Source organism: Musa acuminata, chromosome BXJ3-4 (assembly GCF_036884655.1).
Source record: "Musa acuminata AAA Group cultivar baxijiao chromosome BXJ3-4, Cavendish_Baxijiao_AAA, whole genome shotgun sequence".
NCBI classification, from domain to species: domain Eukaryota; kingdom Viridiplantae; phylum Streptophyta; class Magnoliopsida; order Zingiberales; family Musaceae; genus Musa; species Musa acuminata.
The window spans coordinates 36,666,255-36,686,753 of NC_088352.1; the positions used below are offsets into that span (position 1 = coordinate 36,666,255).

Below are 20,499 nucleotides of genomic sequence, written 5' to 3' on the forward strand. Positions count from 1 at the left end.
TCACGGTCCCGCGCGTGGGTCCCACCCAACGTAGCTGACATGTGTGGTGGTGGCCGCTCCCGGACCTTGGCGGGTCCCACTTGCCCTGCTCCCCCGTCTCCTCCCCCGTCTCCCTTCTCTCTCTCTCTCTCTCTCTCTCTCTCTCTCTCGTGGCGAACATCCTTATAAAAAGCGTGAGGCTGTTTAAATCACCTCCACTTTGGTTTTCCCTTCACCGGCCTTCTGGGTTCTTGATCCTGGGTGGGAGATGGCCGCGAGCTCGAGGGGGCTTGCGGCGCCCCCGTTCGATCTCGGCGTCAGGAGGGTCCGTTCCCCGCCGCCGCTCACGGCGCCCCCTCGCCGGCGGACCCGCGCCTGGGGAAGAGGGGTGGGGAGAGCCGGAGTGAGGTGCTGCTGCCCGGCGGAGAAGGCGGAGGAGTGGTGGCTCGAGCCGAAGAAGCAGGGAGGCGGCGGCGGCGGCGCACGGAGAACTCGGGCGGAGGCGCTCCCGTCCCTCCCCTTCCCCTCGCCGCGGTACGTTTCTTGTTCCGAGCTTGGGAAATTTCCAAGACCCCGGTGTGGGTCGGATGCCCTGAGCGTAACGTGCATTGCCCTGCTTCTCCTGGCGTTTTCTGGTTGGTCAATATTGGTCCAAGATCCATTCTTGATGACCACAATGCTGTTTTCTTGAGTGTCTTGAGGCGCATTTCCGGTTCTCGAGAGTTACTTCTTTACCTCAGCTGCATACGGTTCACTTTCTAACTTGTGGTTTTCAATTCTTTTTCTCAAGGGTATAGTGTTGTCGGCTCATAGTGTGGCCTCCTTGGTTTAAGTTTTAATGTGATCACGTATGGTTTCACGTCTGCGGAGGAAATGTGCATTACTTGTCCTTATCGTTCCAGAGGTTTCATTGTGTTGGTGATATAGTTATACTCATTCTCTGCAGATTTAAAAGTTTTTGCCAAATTAAAAATTCCGCTCAATATGATGCTACTATGTTAATATACTGCGGATATTCGCTGATTGGAATTGGCACAGAGTAGCCCATAATTTCATTTATGAAGAAATTGTAAAGGATGTTTCTAGAGAGATCCTCACTCGCCCTATGATGTTAGTGGAGAAATATTTCAGGAAAGCAATACCACAATTCTATAATCTTGTTTGGTTAAACTTCTTTTGTGATTTCGATTGATCTAAAGATACTAATGGATGTAATTTATGGTTGTGATGTAACACCACACTAGCTAAAGATATAGGGACGATAGAACAAGCAAACTAGGTGAAGATAGTAGCACTCTGTGAAAACTCATGGAGTTGACTCAAACCTCAGACAAGTGAATTCAAATGGACAGGTTTTGCTATAGTCCACATTTGACTTGTTCTAAACCTAAGTCAACAACTTGATCAAAACTCCACACCTAATTATTACTTGAAACTTAGGTTAAGTCTAGTAATTCGAATGAGTGTGATTACTTCCATAATGCCATATCTATTTTGTTTCTTCTTCTTCTTCTGCATTCTTTACTTTAGGTTCCACACATTATATAAAATTGGGTATTTGTAATATAAAATAAGAGAAAAAAATGTATGTAAAACCATGTACATTTTTACTCTTAAATTCTTGACAAATCAGTCATGAGAATATGAGATGCCTTAGTGCTCTCTCTTACATCATGTGAATTTTGTTTTTTCTTCTTTTGCCCTGAGTTCTCTAGGTTTTCCACATCACAAGTTTATACATGAGTTTATGTAATACTATTTATAAATCATATCTTTTATTTAATATTGTCTTATGTTGTTATACTTGCTGAGAACTTGTTTCAGTTCTCAGGACATCTCAATTTTAGAAAAGTTTAATTTGAAGTTCTTGAACTATGAAAAGTAGGAAGGTGGTCCTTCACAGTAACATCTAAGAACCATTATAATTTCTATGGCGGTGTTGTCTGTTTATAATATCAATAATATCATATGCTAAATTGAACAAACTGGCAATAAAGTTCTAGCAAAATTTAATAATGAGCTTTTTAAATTTGTTGGCACTATCTAATAGCTGGATGCTTAAAATGCATAAAAGAGAAATTCATATGTAGAATTGAGGATGTACTTTGCCAGCATTTAATGTGAGTTTTTTGCTCCTGTTGTAGTTCTTATGTTATTTTGTAACCTTTGGAAGGCATTATTGCAATGCTTAACTTCATCACTACTTCCTGTTATTTAATTTCTTTCTTTGTTTCTTTTTTTGAGCAACTCTTGATCTTTTTTCTGGTTTCAGTCTTGAATTTGATCTGAATGGAGTTACAAAATCACTACATTGTTGTCTTAAGTTTCTGTAGTTAGCAAAAACTTTGTTTTTCAAGTCTGGAATTTCAGAATGTACTCATGCATCTTTTTTATATTGAGGGTGAAAGAATTTAGTAGTTGTTGGTTAAGTAATTATGTTTCATCATATCATTTCTTTACAAGTTGAGTCCCTTTTACAGATCCAAAAGGCTCTTCAAACAGCAAGATTTCTCTTCTCGCTGCAGTCCTAGAGGTCCTGCTCCCGAGTCTCGTGATACTCCACCCAAGAGAGGTTTGTTCCAGCACCAATAGTTTAGTTCTCATAATTATATAATTTTGATATAGCGTCTCCAAAATATTGGTATGCTTTCATGTAGGGAAGTGGTTTCCAGCAAGGGCCATTTATGCATAAGCCAGCAACATGCACATCTTTGTACCATGGTTTTCTTATCAAAGAAGCTCCATGGACTGTTGCTACTCTTTATGATTTTACATTTATCATTTATAGTATCTAAGGAAATACTTTTGTTTCTTTGACATCTTCCTTTTAGACACTGGTATTGCTAGTGAGAAAGAATGGGGCATCAACTTACTAGATGAAAAGGTCAGCGAGTCAGGCACAAATGAAGATGGTAGTACATGGTATCGGGAAAGTGGAGAAGAACTTGGTGATAATGGATACAGGTGTCGTTGGGCTAAAATGGGAGGTCAATCTCATGATGGCGCTTCAGAGTGGAAAGAAACTGTAAGTTCTCTTAAATTCATTTTAAATTTAGTTATGTATTTCTAAATTCAATTTCATCATTCATCAAGGAAATCGACTACCATCCTTTTATATGGTTTCTTCAAATTGATATATTTTCCGAATTTACCATGTTGGTGAAACATAGACCTATCAAATATGTGTATGTTATCATTCCAGTACCTCTTCATCCAATTATCTATACCTTGATCCTCTGATCTTATTTTCTTCTTATCATTCAACTTGATAGTTGAAACTGTTGGTTGGGTAGGGATAAGCAAATAGTTAATATGTTTTGCAATGTTCTATGCTTCATCACCTGATTGATCCTGATTAAATAGACCCCTGTAGTCTGTAGGTTGGGCATATAAGTACCAGAGGATTAGGACTAATTTGTGATCAAGTATGATAATTGAGAATATGAAGAAATTGGATTAGCTAGACTGGATGGATTTTATGATTGATTCGGATTTTTGATATGGATGCAAGATCAGTAATATGTGGCCTTGATTTGGCTAGGACTGGCCTCAAGTCAGTTCAGGACTTTCTGGAACCCTTAAAATGAATCACAACCCATCAAACTGGTTGGAAACTTTTGAAGGCCAACTGGGCCTTGTTGAAGCTGATGAGCTCAATGTTTTAGCTCCCCTATTAGTTATTCAAGATTTTGAGGGTTAGCTGTGTATAACTTATTCTTGCTTGACCTTCCTTACCTATATAAGTTGCAGCCCAGATATTGATTCAGTCAAGATTTGGTAGGATAGGTTACAGCTAAATTTAATTTGGGCAATTATACGTTTCTGATTAAATATAAATCAAGCAAAATGCCTTTTCTATTTCTTTAAGATTTTTAATATTTTATTATATATTAGAAAGGGTGATTTGATTACAAATCGAAATTATGGTTGTCGAATTTCCATAAATTTCATTGATCTTATGGGGAAAAATATTTAAATTCAGATGTCTTGATTCAATGATCCTTGCTTACTTGGAGGTGTCCGTATCAGATTTTCTATATTAGTATGTGTAACATTGAAGATCAAATGGGTGCTTTGGTTGTTTGCCTGAGGACTTAGATATAGCTCTATCTTGCAAAAGATTCAATCTATTGTTGGTCGTATTACTATAGAGTCTATCAGTTGGTTGAATTTATGTATTTTTTTCAAGAGGGTCCATTACTTCTTTCCTTTAAGGAGAAACAAAAGAAGAGATCAACAAACACAAGATGTACCAACTTATTCATCAGCCATCTGCAGAAGTGAAAGAGTCGGCGAATCCAGCAGGCCTGGCTGGGATGCTTCCTTTGCTGTAATCAAGGCTTAATGAACTGACGTCTGAAGCACCATCAGCTGCTTGCCAACCCTTTACCATCTGAAGAAAGGGTTGGCAAAGGTCAATGCCCAAGTATTCCTCCTGATCATCGTTGACAGGCTTCCATTTGTCGACGAGTGGGGCGAGCATGTTCACTGCATGACCCATGTCAAGAGGGTCCTCTTCCTTCTCTCTCTCTCTCTCACCCTGCAACCTGAGTGAGCATCCTGTAATTGCATCTTAGTCCACCAACCATCCTTCAGAATTTTGCCACTTATCCATCCATCCATGACCATGACACTGCTTGTCCCACCCACCATCACAGCCATTTTACATCCCCCTTCCCATATACCCATCACAAGAGTGCAAAACATATTATTCCCTCTCTCTTCTTCACTCTCTCTTTTCCTCAATCATTACTGATATTCAAATTTGGTAAAACTTTCATAATTATAACAATGGTGTAGAAAATTTGGTAATTTTGGAATATATTATTATGTCTATCTATACAGAAAATATGTTTTTTTTTTTGGCAATTTGAGATGCATGAAATTCTATTCCACTGTATTTTTAGTTTTGTGTAGGCATTTTAATCTTTAAAAGAGTATGAACTAATTGCCGATAATTTTTGGTGGAAAAGAAATAGTAGGAAGATAGCATATGCAAGTGGCTAAGTGCAAATTGGATTCCTTGTTCTGGTGCTTTACATGCCATTATCTTTTGCCAGGACTTAGAATCATTAGATCAAGCTAGTGTCTGCCATGTGCTATGCATATGTGGTATTGGGATATGAATGATATGTTGTTAAGGCCTACTACAGTGATTGGAAAGAAAATTTGAGAAAAATGATGACTTCTGGATGGAGAGATGACCTGGGTTGCAAGCTCTCTAAGTATATGGTAGCAGCGATGTTCTAATCCAGCTTTCATTTGTTCCACAATTTTGGGTTCTCTAGTCATAGTCTAGGATGATTGCAGATAACCATCAGAATTTATAATAATTATACCAAGGTGAGGTAAAATGAAAGATTCAGGTCAGCATATTGTTGCTGTTCACCTAAACATGCATGTTGATTAACTTTAACTTTATGCAACATTTTTGAAATACTTAATCTGATTGGTAAATAGAATTTTCATCCACAAAATTTTCTTGGATTTATATTCTTAGTATTCTTTATTTTCAATAAACTGCTTTTTCTTGATTTGTTCTTGGATGAACCAGCATACTTATTTTTACAGTTAAAATCGTATTTACATGTAAGGTTAGGCAATGCCTCAATAGTAAAGCTTATATGTTTTTTAAGATTATGTCCTTGATGCATTTACTTGGCTTTCTTGGTCTACTTGACAGTGGTGGGAGAAAAGTGATTGGACTGGATACAAAGAGTTAGGTATGTTATTTTACCAAAGATATAAACTTGTGCTGGTTCAAATTTGAAGTTATCCAAATGTTGCACTTTATCTGTTATAAATTTTTGTATTATGTTATATGACAATGGTATTTTTGAGAATTGTTATGGCTTTTACTATGTTATATATATATATATATATATATATATATATATATATATATATATATGTATGTATGTATGTATGTATATATATATATATATATATATAGTTCGTTGATGTTTTTGTATGACATTGAATGTTTGCTTCATTAAAAGAACCTCTTTTCTAAACTTAGGAGGGAACAACACTCACAATTATGTTTAATTTTTTCACTCCTTTGTCAGTGTGTTTTTTCCCTCTTTGTTTGTGAACTTTGCTTTTCTGGCTATAACAACTTTACAATTCTGTTTAAAATTAAAATAAATTTCTAATGGATAAAATATAGGGTCATTATAATGAAAATCGGCTTTATGGTGTGCAGCTTGAAAGTGGGAGTACACTATATAATTTTCATTTTGAAGAATCCACCTAGACACAAGGACAAACATCTTTAGCACATTAATAACAGAAAAACTGTTTGTCACATTTGAGCATTTATAAGAAAACCTTATTGATTGAGAACTATGGAACACAATTACTTCAAAATGCTTTATGCACATGTATGTGATACTTGTTGGATATGATGCTTTTAGAAGAATTATATCAGTAGAAGTATGATTTTATCTCTAGTTAAATATGATTAGCAACGTAGATGTGGCTTTTTCCTATCAACTTTTGGGATTACTTATCATCTAATGAAAATCTTTATCACGATCGCGTATGAGGTTATGAGTTCGAATCATGAATGTGTCCCTCTTTGTTTGGCTTAATATTTGTGATTTGACTTGCATCATGCACTTTGGTTTAGTTACATGTGTCAGAGTCTAAACCCATTCGCATGTGAGAGGGGATGTTAGAGTTTGGAATTTCCCAATAGCTTATGCTTTTGGGAATTGGGATTACTAATCTTCCAATTAAAATATTCATCTTATTTGTCTAATTTAAGTTTCTTGAAGCATATTTTATTATGTTTAACGATTTATTAACACAAATAAATCTTATCATGCTTGAGTTTTTACATTCATTTTTATATGTGGTCCATCATATTGTGGGAACTGTTATGCATAGTTTATTTTGTGGGGGACTGATCTTATTATTAGATAATATTTCTTTAAAATGTCATGCTTACATGTTGTTTTGTATACTAAATTTTGATTTTTTTGGTTGAACTGTCTTTCTCTATCATTGATATCATGGAATGAAGGTAAGAAAACTTTTCTTGGTTATATGTTTCTGAATCTAGATCCATGCAATGATTTAATCTTTAGTCATGTAACTGTTGTTGATATTTTGTTTATTCTAATTTTGTGATCACTTTCTATAGGTGCAGAGAAATCTGGGAGAAATGCTGAAGGAGATTCATGGTGGGAAACATGGAAGGAAGTTCTGTACCAAGACGAATGGAGGTAATATGATCTCAAAATTCACTGGCTTTTCATATATTCATTTAGTTTAAATTATTAATTTATGTTGTCATGGAACTGATTTGGTTTGAAATTGTTAATTTTTTGTGACATGTAATATAAGAACTTCCTCCTATAATACTGACTAATTTTTTGTGACATGTAATATAATTAATTGCTTCATAATTTATCCTCTTAATAACAATATTTATTAGTGTTTTTTCTGTATTAAGATTCCATAAAATTGATATTTTTGGAGGCAATTAATACTTCTATGAATACACTTGAGATATTTGAAGAATATAAAAGTTGCCAAGCCAATTGCTTTAGTGTAAACCAATGGTTACAGTTTTTATGGTTGCAATTTTGTTAAAAAATATGAAACTTATCTTCTTAATACCACAATCTAAATCTATAATTGCACAAAAAAAAAATATTCATCTTTTGTGCAATTCATATCATTTGCTGTCAAGTATTTTTTTTTTTTAACATTAAGATATTATATTATTAAAGGATTCCCCTTTGGTGTCTCACTTCTGTGACCACTGAGCCATTGGCATTGAGCCATCATATAGTGAGTACAATGCCATGATGGCTAGAGAATGCCATCAGCAAAGGCCACTTAACCTCCTAGGATCCCTAAATTTAAGACTCCCTTCACTCTTCACCTTCTTAATAAAATTTAAACTGACTGGGTTCATTGCCAAGGGATTATCAGTGTATGTGGAGTACACTGGTTCTATGTCTTGTTAATGTTAGGTACAACCCAGAGTCATGTAGCAGCATTCACTGCTATTATGGATGTTCTACATATTGTAGATTGAACAGTACTAAAATCTACCTATGGATCTATTAAAAATTACTTAAAACATCTGTTGATGCTAATTTACACTTAAATGAAGTTTATGGTTAAGACAGTTGAATTTATCACATATATATTTTTTCCATATTTAAGTCCAGTTCATGAATAAAACCATAACTCCAATTTATCGCATCTATTTCAAACAGATACATTGACTTTCACATGATTGCCACCGATATTATTATACAACATGAATGCTGTGTTTTGTTGTATGGCCGATCTTTATTCTTTTCTTTCTTTTCTCTTCAACATGACTTATTAAGAGTGCTTTTTTGAATCTTCAAATTCCACAATCCATTGACATTTGACTTCAATACCTAGATTTATGAGATCTGGATCAATATTGAGATCAGACAAAGGTAATAAATACATTGGAGGGTGGTGGGATTGGGATTGTCCATGGGTGATACAATTAGGATTTAAGATTGAGATAGTCGAGAAAATAATTCAAGTTCAACAACTACAACTGCCAAAAAAGTTAAAACAATGTGCAGAAGATACATAACATTTTCTAAACATAAATCTGGAACTGAAATACAAAAGGACAATATTTGATCATATGATACCAAGATATTATTATAGTAATTATACATATGCCACAAAAAATGTTCCAAATTCTACATTCATATAGCTTAACACACCACCATATTAGTGAAGCATTCAGTGGTGATCTGGACTTGAAAACATGTGTAGGTTGGGTTGAAGATGAATTGCATACGTCCTTGACAGTGGAAACATCAAATTTGATGCAAGCTTGAGAGGCTTTGGAAGTGTGAATAGCTTGCATTGTGTCCTGCTAACACAATTTGTGCCACTATGTATATTAATTTCCCAAGATTTGTTATGAACGTAAATCTCAAATTCTTGATTGAAAGTAAGGGAAATTTCTCAAATTGCTGTCTTTGGAGAGCCCTTGTTTCTTGTAAACACGTTTAGATATAATTAACGACTTGGTAAAAAGAAGTTGAGCCCAATTTATTTATCTCCTAGGTTCTTTGAAAATTTTGCAAACTAATAAACAGTTGTATCTGTATGAAGCAATAATGATGAACTTTTGCTTCCGTAGTAATCTTGCAAGGATAGAGAGGAGTGCACAGAAGCAAGCAAAATCAGGCACAGAAAATGCTGGATGGTATGAGAAATGGTGAGAAGTGACTCAGTATTGATGCCATGACAGTTTGCTACTTACCTTAATTTCTCAGTTTCTTTTGTTTGACTGGATATTACTTTGCTTCTAGGTGGGAAAAGTATGATGCAAAAGGTTGGACAGAGAAAGGAGCTCATAAGTATGGAAGATTGAATGAACAATCCTGGTGGGAGAAGTGGGGAGAACACTATGATGGAAGAGGATTCGTACTCAAATGGTTTGATTGTTTACACCATATTCTACAATGTCTAATTGTTTTTCTCATGGAAATTATGTACATTTATCATTTCATAATTAAGCTTTTTCTGCTTATGGTAGGTTGCTGCCTCCCAGATTTGTTCACATGCAAACCTTACATGTTGCAACAAACAAAATACATATGTATCAGCCACAATAAAATAAAACCATTATAATGTAGCAGATTAGGAGCTAAACTCACTTTTGAAAATTCATCTCCTAATTTTAAGAATTACAACTGGCTCATTGAAGTACCAACCAACACAAATTTTGGACCAGAAGCTTTGGTTGAGAATAAATAAATGGAAACTATCTAGTTTTGCAGTGATAAAGAACCATATCAGTGAGTGCTCTATTCAGGTGCAAAGTGAATCAACAGCTTTGCTTCTTGTACTTGGTTTTTTCTTAATGAAAATATGATGGTAGTATTGTTACTTAATTCTTGTTCTGAAATATCATTTTGGCATTTCAATATGCTATATTAGTGTACAGCATATTTAATTACTCATGTTTGGTTCAGCTTTGATTGAGTTCTTAATAGTAAAGCATTTAAGATGTTTTGTCTTTTTATTTTTGTACAGCCAACTTGATTGTTCAAGCTTGATTTAGACGATGAAAATTTTAAAGTTTTCTTCTCTTTTAAAATGAGATATTTAACTATAATATTTTTTAATCTTTGATAGGACTGATAAATGGGCAGAGACTCAGTTAGGTACCAGATGGGGGGATAAATGGGAAGAGAAGTTCTTTGCTGGAATAGGTTCACGACAAGGGGAGACATGGCATGTGTCTCCTGCTGGTGAACGTAAGTTGTGCCACTGTTGTCATTCTTCTGGGCCTATTGCATATGTGAATGTTCATTACTTTTTCAGGCATATAACATTCCTGAATGTTTGATTATGTTGAGCGTATGCATGTGTAGATGAGCATATTGCTAGGTAACTTTATTTGTCTTGAGCTTGATTCTTAAATGCTTTGTTGACCCTTTAACTAGATACCCATGATTTAGGATTATTTGCATAAAAGTTGGGATTGTCTTCATAGTATATACTCTAATATGGACGAGAGAGAGAGAGAGAGAGAGAGAGTAGAGACTTATATAGATTTGTCCTGTACTTCATACCAACCTTTATATGTTTTTTCTCTATTTCTCCACTCATTTCCCTCATTCATTTTCCTGTCCATCTTTGTGGCTTTATCTTTCTCTATGATGACAAGCTTTTGTTAACTTTTCATGTGTCTTTATTTATCTTGATTCTTTTCAAGTTCAGGGACTTGAAGGGTTATTTCCTAGTTGCATTAGTGAGAAAGGAAACAAAAAAAGGGGACTCCTAACTTTGTAGATTTTCAGTCACCAAGAAGGCATAACTTGTTCTTAATAAGTCTATTAGCTGAAAGTGGTCATCATCAATTGATTGGTCCTTTCATGTAGTGCTATCAACCACCTTGCATGCAACAGATATTAAGATTTGGATCACATAGGAATAATACAATCAAAATTGGCAGGATAAGGATCAACAAAGAAGATAATTTTAGAACTAAAAATTGTCAAAAAAAACCTAGTTATAAATTTATAAAATAAAAAAGTTATTTTTTAAAGATTCTTTTGCATCATATATCATAAGATATCTAAAATATGAAAAGTTATGAAAAAAAATGAAAGTTAAAATTTTAAAAATTATGAAAAAATAAAAAATGATGAAGGATAATTCACAAAAAGTAGTTATAATATATTTATTAGAAAATAGATTATAAAAGTAATTATAATATATTATAAATTTAGTTATAATATACTTGTTCTCATCTACATGTGCCTCTGGATTTGGTTAGAAGTTATGAATGATTTAGAGTGCTTTACTTTCAGCTCAACAAGTACGTGAAACAAATGGAATAATAGATCAGTTTCTTGAAGTTTGAACTGCCTATGTCATTCAGAAGATATTCTATATTCAAATATCATACATAGCTCAATGCTTTCTTATTGACAACACAAGCAAGAAAAGGACATTCATTATGAATGCCAGTCTATTAATTAAAATCGATGACCATCAGATGGAACACAGGGTACATCCTAAAAATAGTAAATTTCTCTCTGTCTCCCCCCAATTCACTTATTCATTTGCTCTACCAAAGTTCAGACTCGCATGCATGCACCATTAGTAAATCATGCATAGGCATTGTTACTAAATCATGAGTCGAAACTGAAGGATTACTTGTTCCTTTTATTTCTTGCTGCGACCTCCACATGCTATTATTTAGTTACATACTTGATCTTTTGTAGGTTGGTCAAGAACTTGGGGAGAAGAGCACTTTGGAAATGGGTACTTACTTTATAATCTCTCTCCTTTTAGTCTTCTGTGGATGCATCATTTGTCGAGCTTCTTTGTAAACAAGATTTAAGATTCAGGATCCTAAACGTTCATAAACCTACAGTCAGGTCAATATATTTGATTGCCAGGCAATTTGGTATGCACAAAGCATATCGAATTAGACGTATCATTATGTTTCTTCACAATGATTTACTTACCACTGTGTCATGATTTTGGTTTTTGAATATAACTTTTTGAACCAAATTTGTTTCAGGAAAGTACACAAGTATGGCAAAAGTACCACAGGAGAAAGCTGGGATATCGTTGTGGATGAAGAAACCTATTATGAGTGAGTTTGTTTCGTTTGCATCAAAGAGAATGATGCACGATATGCCATTCTCCTCCCGATGGGATCATGTCTCCTACAAATCTAACGTCTGGATGATTCGTTCTTGTGTCAGGGGTGAGCCTCATTACGGATGGGCAGAAGTCGTGGGTGATTCCATCCAATTGTTATCGATACAACCTCAAGAAAGGCCACCGGGTGTATACCCAAATCTTGACTTTGGTGCATCAGAACCACAGAAGGACGATCCACCAGATGAACCCCTGCAGCAGTGAATGGTGTTTGCGTCCTTTTTTTTTTTTTCCCTTTTTCCTTTTGTTTTGGCCTCCCAATTTTTGTGCTGACTTATCACATGAAATGATCTCTTTCTTCTATTGGTTCGTTCGTTCGTTATTCTATGTTTTCCCATGTCAATCTTCTTCTATTGATGCTTTTATTTCACGTTCACGATAGGATCGACATAATAATTCCAGTTGTCCTGTTCTTGTTTGTCCTGTCAAAACGCATGCAGTCTTTCAATTGCTGAGTGCCTTGTTCCACAAGTTTTAATGTACTAGAGAAGACTTCCACACCTTGGGGGTTCCACCATTGGCAGCTCATGTTGACTACGAAATGATGTTTAGATTAGCTGCAGCCGCCGGTGAATCACGTTGACCACAAACTTCGTTATTGCCGGTTGGGCCTTCTAACGCGTCACTACTATCTCCATCATCAGTTACTGTTCTTTTTCTTGTGCGGCAATTGACCTTTCCCCCTCTTCTTTTAGGAACCGAAGCAATCAATAACGAGAGTCAGTCCTAGTTTTCACATTTAGTGCCGAATGGCTCATTGTGATCATGATGAGGTTGTTCTTCTCTCTGTAGTTCCCATGCTGTCACCGCGTGAAACGAACACGGCATTATTGGCTAGGAACCATCGTTTCGCACTCGTTAGCCACTATGACTCTTCCCAAGTCAATACGTCGACCGGCCGATTCACGGTAAACTACAGGCTTTTGCTTCCTTGTCTCTGTTCCTAATCTACAAATCAGAGAGAGAGGAGAGAGAGAGAGCAGTGGTCGCACTGGATCAGCTGCAGCGGAAGCAGAGAGAAGATGAGGACGGCTCCTCCGCCGCTGGTGCTCCTCCTCCTCGTCCACGGCCTCGCCAGCGCCGCCTCCGCCGCGTTCACCTGCAACGCCACGGGTGTCGCTGCTACTTGCCGGTCCCTGGTCGGCTTTAATCCGGCCCAAAACACCACCTACGGCGCCATCGCGTCCCTCTTCCAGGTCTCGAACGCCTTCCTCTTCGGCTCCAACGGCCTCTCACTCACCACCCCCGCCGACGGGGCTGTCGCTGCCGGGTCGACGGTGCGGGTCCCGATCCCTTGCCGGTGCGCGAACGCGACGGGTTGGTCGGATCGCACGCCGGTCTATACGGTGCAAGACGGGGACGTGGGCCTGTACAACATCACGGTCGCCCGGTTCAGCAATCTGACGACGTACCAGGATATCGGGAAGGCCAACCAGCTGCCGGACGTGAACAAGATCCAGGTGGGGCAGCAACTGTGGATCCCGCTGCCGTGCAGCTGCGACGAGGTGGACGGGGCGGAGGTGGTGCACCTGGCGCACGTGGTGGCGCCCGGGAGCTCGGTGGAGGGCATCGCCATGGAGTTCGGCGCCAACGCCTCCACGCTGCTGCGCCTCAACGGGATGAGCGACCCCAAAGCGCTGATGGCGTACCAGGTCCTGGATGTGCCCCTCCACGGTCGGTACTCTACTCTCTTCACCTTCCCTTTCCTTCTTCCCTGCCACTCTCAAACACACATCCTTTTGATCAGATTAAAGATCCATCAGTTCCATGAATTCCACCATCCATAGCTCACAGAAGAGATGATGAAATGGGTTCCTGTTTTACCAAGATAAGAAGCCCACTTTGACATGGCTTTGGTAACATTAGATTCCATTGATGAGAAATATCTCGAGTTAGATCTGTCTTGCCTTTGTCCACGAGCTTTTGTCTCCGATCGCTCTGCGTGCGTGTCTTCCACTTGCGTCATCTACTTGTCTTCCTCCACCAAGTCTCTACTTGTCTTCCTCCACGACGTCTACCGGTCAACTCTATTAGTTCTCTAAATTTAGCATATAAAAAACTTAAACCCATACAAAATACCTATTAGAATTGTTATAATGATGATATTATCAATATCATTTGTGATAGATAATAATATATATTGACTTTGTACCATTTGGATGTCTACAGCTTGTTCATCTTCCATTACCAACAATTCCTTGGACTACGGTCTGCGCCTCGCCAACGGCAGTTACGCCACCACTGCTAATGGCTGCATCACCTGCAGCTGCACCGCCACCACCTACCGGTGAGTCTTCTGCTGCTCCTCCTCCTCGTGCACCCAGCGCGTCACCACCTAACGCCGTTACCTGATGATGAACCCAACCAGGCTGGACTGCCACCAATCTGTGAGCCAATCCAAGTGCCCGGCGGCGGCGACGTGCCCAGGGAAACTCTTCATCGGCAACACGTCCACCTCCGGTTGCGAGGTCCAGACGTGCTCCTACGCCGGCTACACCAAAACCTCCACGGCCACCGGCATCAATATCTCGAGCACCATCACCACGGACCGGACCAACTGCGTCAGTGGTAAGTTGCAGACTCGATCTGATTTCCTTCCATCAAATGTCTTGAGACGCTAACCATGGCGTACGCGTTGCTGCTACGTAGATGGAGGATCACCACCCGGATCAGATGGAGGCCTGAGGTTGAGAGGGTTCAAGTGGAGCGCAGCTCTCGTCTTCCTCCACATGATCTGGCTTTCGTCTCTGCAATAAGGCGCCTGAGCTGTGTGTTCATCAGATCTATTACTCAGTAGCAATGCTTTCGAAAGCACACGGTGTCCCCTCCTTGTTTCTTGATGAATAAGTCTTGTGCTACTCCTACCAACTCTTCTTCTAATTTCCACAAAGACGTGAATGATGTGAGAACAAATCGTAAGGAATTATATGCTTCATTCATGGTACGATTTGTCACGGACGAGCGACAGGTCGTGATGTCGTCGTCCACTGCGATAAGATTCGTGCGTCCGACATCCTGACGGGATCCGATGGTGACCATAACCGGACTCGATGTCCATCATCAGACGGTTCTCACCGGACTCCACTCGGTCTCGAGCCACAGTGTGGCCACGAAGCAAACGTGCCACGCGTCATGTTCCAACTGGCCAGGCTGGAGGATTGCCACGCGTGTCTCACCTGGTTGTGGGTTCCACGCGTACAAGTGGCGGGATCCGTGATCGCATCGCTGCCGTTCATCACCATCACCGCGCAGCATCGAGGGCGAAAAATAACCTTTATTATACATTGGGAAAAGAATAATATAAGATAATATTTTTCTCGTCGATTTGGGGTTTCGACTTTCGACGATGGCGCCTCCTCCCTCTTCTCGACCCTTTCTCTCTCTTCGTCACTGATCGAGGTTGTGTTAGGGATACCACGATCCCCCAGTCCTCGTCGCCGTCGTCCATGGCCGACGACGGTAGCGGGCCTCCCGCCGCCACCGTGCACATACGCTGCTCCAACGGCTCCAAGTTCTCCGTCCAGACGGCGCTCGACGCGACGGTGGACGCGTTCAAGGCCGTGGTCGCTGGGAGCTGCGACGTGCCCGTGGAGGAACAGCGGATGATCTACAAGGGCCGGGTCTTGAATGACGACCAAACGCTCGCGAGCTACGGTCCGCTCCCCCCCCCCCCCGCTATCAGTATTTTTCCCCTATCCTCGTAGTAGCTAGAATTGTGGGCCTTCAATCTTTTTCTCGCAGGTTCCGTAAAAGGGCATTTCAGTTTTGCATGGTTGATTAGGTTGTAATCTTTTTTGTGTATCTTTTTCTTGATCTTGGATTTCTTCTTTGTTTATGCTTATGGATATTTTGTGGGGATTGTCGTAGAAACTGGCTACCCATGCACAAAATGGAACCATTCATTTATGGACAAGGGTTTTTGATAGGGAATAGTCTACTTCTTGGTTCAGTGCTGGTGTCCTTACGAATCTTGTTGTCACATGACCATGTGGTGCCTGCATTGAATTTGAAATCTTGTTGTGCATCTAATTTTACTAGTGGAGGTAGAAATGAATGAAAGCCGTTCTATTTGACGCACAAGTGAAGATGCTATTTGGTGCATTCTTTAGAAAGAATGTGTTACGGCCAATGATAACTCGAATTGAATATCGTTCCTATATTCTTCATCAAATTTGTCGTCGCTTCAGTAATATCTTGACAAGTTGTTATGAGCATAGAAATGCTTGACTTTCATTGCACATATTTATTCACTTGTCTTTGATTTGATTGTGAATTTTAGTCAAATGTTGATAATTGCTTAATATGTACCTAATTTAATTATGAGTATCTGTCATTTCCTAATCATTTTCATCCCTGAATCAACTGCATATGTATTTTTTATTTTTCATTTTTGACACATAAACTATATCTCATTCTTTTAGCAAGGTTGTGAGTCATCATCTTTCTGCATTTTGTGATTTTGTACTATTGCCAGTCTGTGACATTATCCTCAAACTTAAGTACTATCAACATTAGAACTGGGCTATTGTGTGAGCTATGGAACTCTCGCTATTCATATTTTGTTCCTCTTTTTGTGGTATAAAAGCTTTTCAAAGTATACAATCATCATATCATAGGCTTGTCAATGACTCAGGTCATGTAGTTTTTTGAGTAAAGGGCCACTGAGGTCTGACCTGTACGTGACTGGATTGGTCTGCCGATCAGGCATTCCTCAACTAATCTGGCATGGGGGATCGTTGAGGTCACTTAGACTGTTGGAGATGTCAATATGATCAGCCATTAAAACTAGGGAGGAAAAGTGATTGATAATAGGAATACTGGTTAGAGAACCTATTTGCAGGAAGCCTTCCTAAGCTTAGGACATGTACTCTATGTCACCAGTGTTCATATGATCATGCTAGAAATAAAATGGCCATGGTTAAATATGAATTCTTTCTGAATAGGATAAGATAATTTCCCATAGCCTTTTTTGTTTGAACTAACGAAGAATTGGAAGATGTAATATCGAGTTATAAAATGAGCACCAAACTTCTAATGGTGCACAGGAAGTGTCTATTGCTTGTATTATGTAATGTTCATTAGTCTGAGAGAGTTTTATCTTAACTCTTCAACAATGAAGTAAAATAACTATGATAAAAAATCATAAAGAGCAATTAGCTTTTGGTTTTGGAAGGGAATTATTAATTTTTCAACTATTTCCATTTACTTTGCAGTAATAGTTTGTTTTTAGTGTTAGTTTATATGATAAATTGTTGTTATTTTAATTTGGTTGTTGCTTTAACATCTAATCTCAAAGGTCTAAAGCACACTCATCTGTAACTCAGTCTTTGTGAATTATATCTCATCTTCATGTCCTTGTCCATAGGTGTGGAATCAGATCATACCATTCACTTAATTCGTGGTTCTGCTCCTTCAGCCATGTCAGTTAACACAGAAGTGCATAATCAAGGACCTTCAAGGACATCAGATAGAAACTCAGCATCAGGTTTTTTTGGAACTGGAATTCCAGAATTTGATCAAATGCAGCAGCTAACTCAGAACCGTAACGTAACGAGGGAAATTATGAACTTGCCTGCGATTCAGAACCTTATTAACAACCCTGATATCATCCGGAGTTTTTTTATGGACAATCCCCAAATGCGTGAGATCATTGATCGCAATCCTGATCTTGCACATGTTCTCAATGATCCAAGCACTCTGCGGCAGACACTTGAGGCAGTAAGAAACCCTGAACTCATGAGAGAGGTGATGCGTAATTCTGACAGGGTTATGAGCAATATTGAATCTTCTCCAGAAGGATTCAACATGCTCCGACGCATGTATGAAACTGTTCAGGAGCCATTCTTTAATGCAGCAACTATGGGAGGAGACTTAGGTGGTAATGTGGGTTCCAACGCTTTTTCAGCTCTTTTGATAAATCAGGTTACTGGACAAGACAGTGAAAGATCGTCGAACTTAACCACTAGTTCAGGACTAACAACTGGTTCTGGACCAAATACCAATCCACTCCCCAATCCTTGGGGCAGCAATGGTTAGTTTCTGATCATGTTTGCTTTATCTGGATTCCGATTGTTGATCTGTGAGCCCTTTTGCCGTGGGCTATTGATTAGTTTGTTTTGACAGCTGGAGGGGCTCAGCCAGTAATTACAAGGTCAGATCGTGGCAGCACAACTGGCATCCCTGGATTAGGTGGGCTTGGTTCACTGGATATGGAACACATGGTTGGTATGTTGCAGGATTCATCCCAATTAAGTCAGGTTTTGCAAAATCCTGCCATGATGCAGACGATGCAAAATCTTCTTTCTGACCCTCAGTATGTCAATCAGGTAGGATTCAAATACAGATGAGTGATTTGACAAGTTTGTGGTTTCTTACTTTTGATTGCTAACTGCTGTAGATGCTTGATTTAAATCCCAACATGCGTGGTCTGTTGGAATCCAATACTCAGTTAAGAGAGATGCTGCAAAATCCAGATTTTCTTTGCCAGCTTATGTCTCCTGAAACTATGCAGGTGACTTGTGACTGAAGCGCTATGATATTCTTTTGTAGGTGTTCTTAGTTGTGAACTAAATAATTCTTTCCGGCAGCAATTGTTATCCTTTCAACAGTCTATGTTCTCCCACGTTGGTCAGCAGCAGTCAAGTCTGTGAGTGCTATCATCTGCTTTGGCATTTTATTTTCATTGATCTAGTGTCTTATTTCAGTTTTCTTTGTTAGAAGTATAAAGCATGCCTTTTTAAATCCCCATGGGTGATATACTTATTCCTTATGCCACTAAATTTATTTAACTCGTATACATAACTTGTCTTTGAAATCTTCATTGTTCCTTATGGTGTAAGCATGCAAGTAGGAACCATTAACTACATAAATACTTGACTAATAAATAAATCAAGGACCCTGCATTTTGTTCTTGAATATTTTCACACGAAAATATTGTCACATGCCTAACTTTTTCTAATAATTCTGTTTTTTGTTTTGATATTTGGATTCACTTTTTATATGGAAATCCAAGGTCAATTCAGTGGCAACTTATGTTTCTGTTTCTGTCTCTTGCAGGGAACAAGGGCAAACAGGTGGTGGTGTTGGTAGGAACAAAATTCAACTTTAAATGAATTTTGTCTTTTTTCTTCTTGTGATTCTATTCTTTGCTTGTTATGATCATATCTATTTATTGGCATCTTTATGAGCCTTTATGAATAGACTATGGTTTAATATTGCTGTTAGGTGCGTCTTTTTATTAGTTGTTTATGATGCAATGAGATTTGGTTGGAATTATTTTAGCAGCTGTTTTGATGAAATAATGACCGCTACTTCAAACTATGAATTAGCATGGGCTTGTTACATTATGTTATCGCAATATTTTTCTACCATATTCTGATGCTGCTGACTGATTCTGATAGGCACCACAAACAACACAGGTCTCGATTTCTTAATCAACATGTTTGGTGGACTTGGGGCTGGAGGTCTTGGTGTTCCCAACACTTCAAATGGTTGAAATCTATTATCTCCATCAGTGCTTGCTATTATGTTTTCTTCTTTATTCTTTGAGATGTTTTCTTGATCAGGTCATGGGCTTTATTTTCATCCTGGCAGTGCCACCGGAAGAGCTTTACGCGACTCAGCTGTCTCAGCTCCAGGAAATGGGTTTCTTTGATACTCAGGATAACATACGGGCGCTAACTGCGACTGCAGGAAATGTACATGCTGCCGTTGAGCGACTCCTTGGGAATTCTGGCCAGTAACTTGTCTCAAAACGTTGGTAACTCACCTTTTTAGCATGTCCTCCGTTCTGTGACTACGATTCACCAGTTTCAGATGCCTGATATAGCTTTCATGTTCGCAAATCACATCTTCAATCTTCAATTCAATTCACGGCACAATTAAGTTTAGAGAGTCCAGAGGAAATTGAACGGAAGCCTTGCTCGTCTATCGATTTAGGTATTGTACCAGGTGAATGGTTAGTGTGCATACACAGATGGTCGTATTTTGATCTAATGAATTGTGAATAGTCATAATATCTTGTTTTGTTCAATATTGTGATGGTTTAACGTGGTCGCTACATTCTCCTTACTGCTCTTTACTCGGAAGATTTCGTTGTTGTATTTTATTTCATGCTGCGATATGAACCTATGCAGTAGATCCCAATTCCCATGCCTCACTCATCAGAGCAGATGAGCCCTCAGGAGTTATATCTGGCAGTAAGAGTCATGTCTGTTGTCTCCATTCTATCACGTGTCCTGTGAGATTCTCTTTGGGGAGAAAATTATCAGGTCTACATGCAACAACAAATAAGTGTGTTCGAGATGTTGTTTGATATGGAGA

The 20,499-nt window shown here is 38.7% G+C and overlaps 3 protein-coding genes across 6 annotated transcripts; all 3 read left to right on the top strand.

Moving 5' to 3' along the window:
• The first annotated feature begins 168 nt into the window (after positions 1–168).
• Positions 169–12,480, top strand: LOC135637278 (protein EARLY STARVATION 1, chloroplastic-like). Its single transcript, XM_065149903.1, has 11 exons — positions 169–513; positions 2,460–2,551; positions 2,811–3,004; positions 5,663–5,702; positions 7,127–7,208; positions 9,134–9,211; positions 9,306–9,431; positions 10,135–10,256; positions 11,733–11,772; positions 12,035–12,109; positions 12,222–12,480. The coding sequence occupies exons 1-11, from the start codon at positions 248–250 to the stop codon at positions 12,379–12,381; spliced, it is 1,275 nt and encodes a 424-aa protein (XP_065005975.1). The 5' UTR covers positions 169–247; the 3' UTR covers positions 12,382–12,480.
• A 522-nt stretch (positions 12,481–13,002) lies between these two features.
• Positions 13,003–15,045, top strand: LOC135637280 (chitin elicitor-binding protein-like). The gene is made up of 4 exons (XM_065149905.1): positions 13,003–13,851; positions 14,347–14,464; positions 14,546–14,745; positions 14,827–15,045. Exons 1-4 carry the CDS (start codon positions 13,200–13,202, stop codon positions 14,931–14,933), a joined length of 1,077 nt encoding a protein of 358 aa, XP_065005977.1. The 5' UTR covers positions 13,003–13,199; the 3' UTR covers positions 14,934–15,045.
• Positions 15,046–15,276: 231 nt separating this feature from the next.
• On the top strand, positions 15,277–20,247 carry LOC135637277 (ubiquitin domain-containing protein DSK2a-like). 4 transcript variants are annotated; one of them, XM_065149901.1, is made up of 8 exons: positions 15,277–15,831; positions 17,543–18,208; positions 18,301–18,503; positions 18,575–18,688; positions 18,765–18,823; positions 19,234–19,262; positions 19,578–19,667; positions 19,743–20,247. In XM_065149901.1, exons 1-8 carry the CDS (start codon positions 15,624–15,626, stop codon positions 19,829–19,831), a joined length of 1,458 nt encoding a protein of 485 aa, XP_065005973.1. In that variant the 5' UTR covers positions 15,277–15,623; the 3' UTR covers positions 19,832–20,247. The 4 variants fall into 4 exon arrangements, with proteins under 4 accessions (XP_065005973.1, XP_065005971.1, XP_065005974.1 ...); XM_065149899.1 differs by having other exon boundaries at positions 19,771–20,247; XM_065149902.1 differs by having other exon boundaries at positions 19,596–19,667.
• The last annotated feature ends 252 nt before the right edge of the window (positions 20,248–20,499 follow it).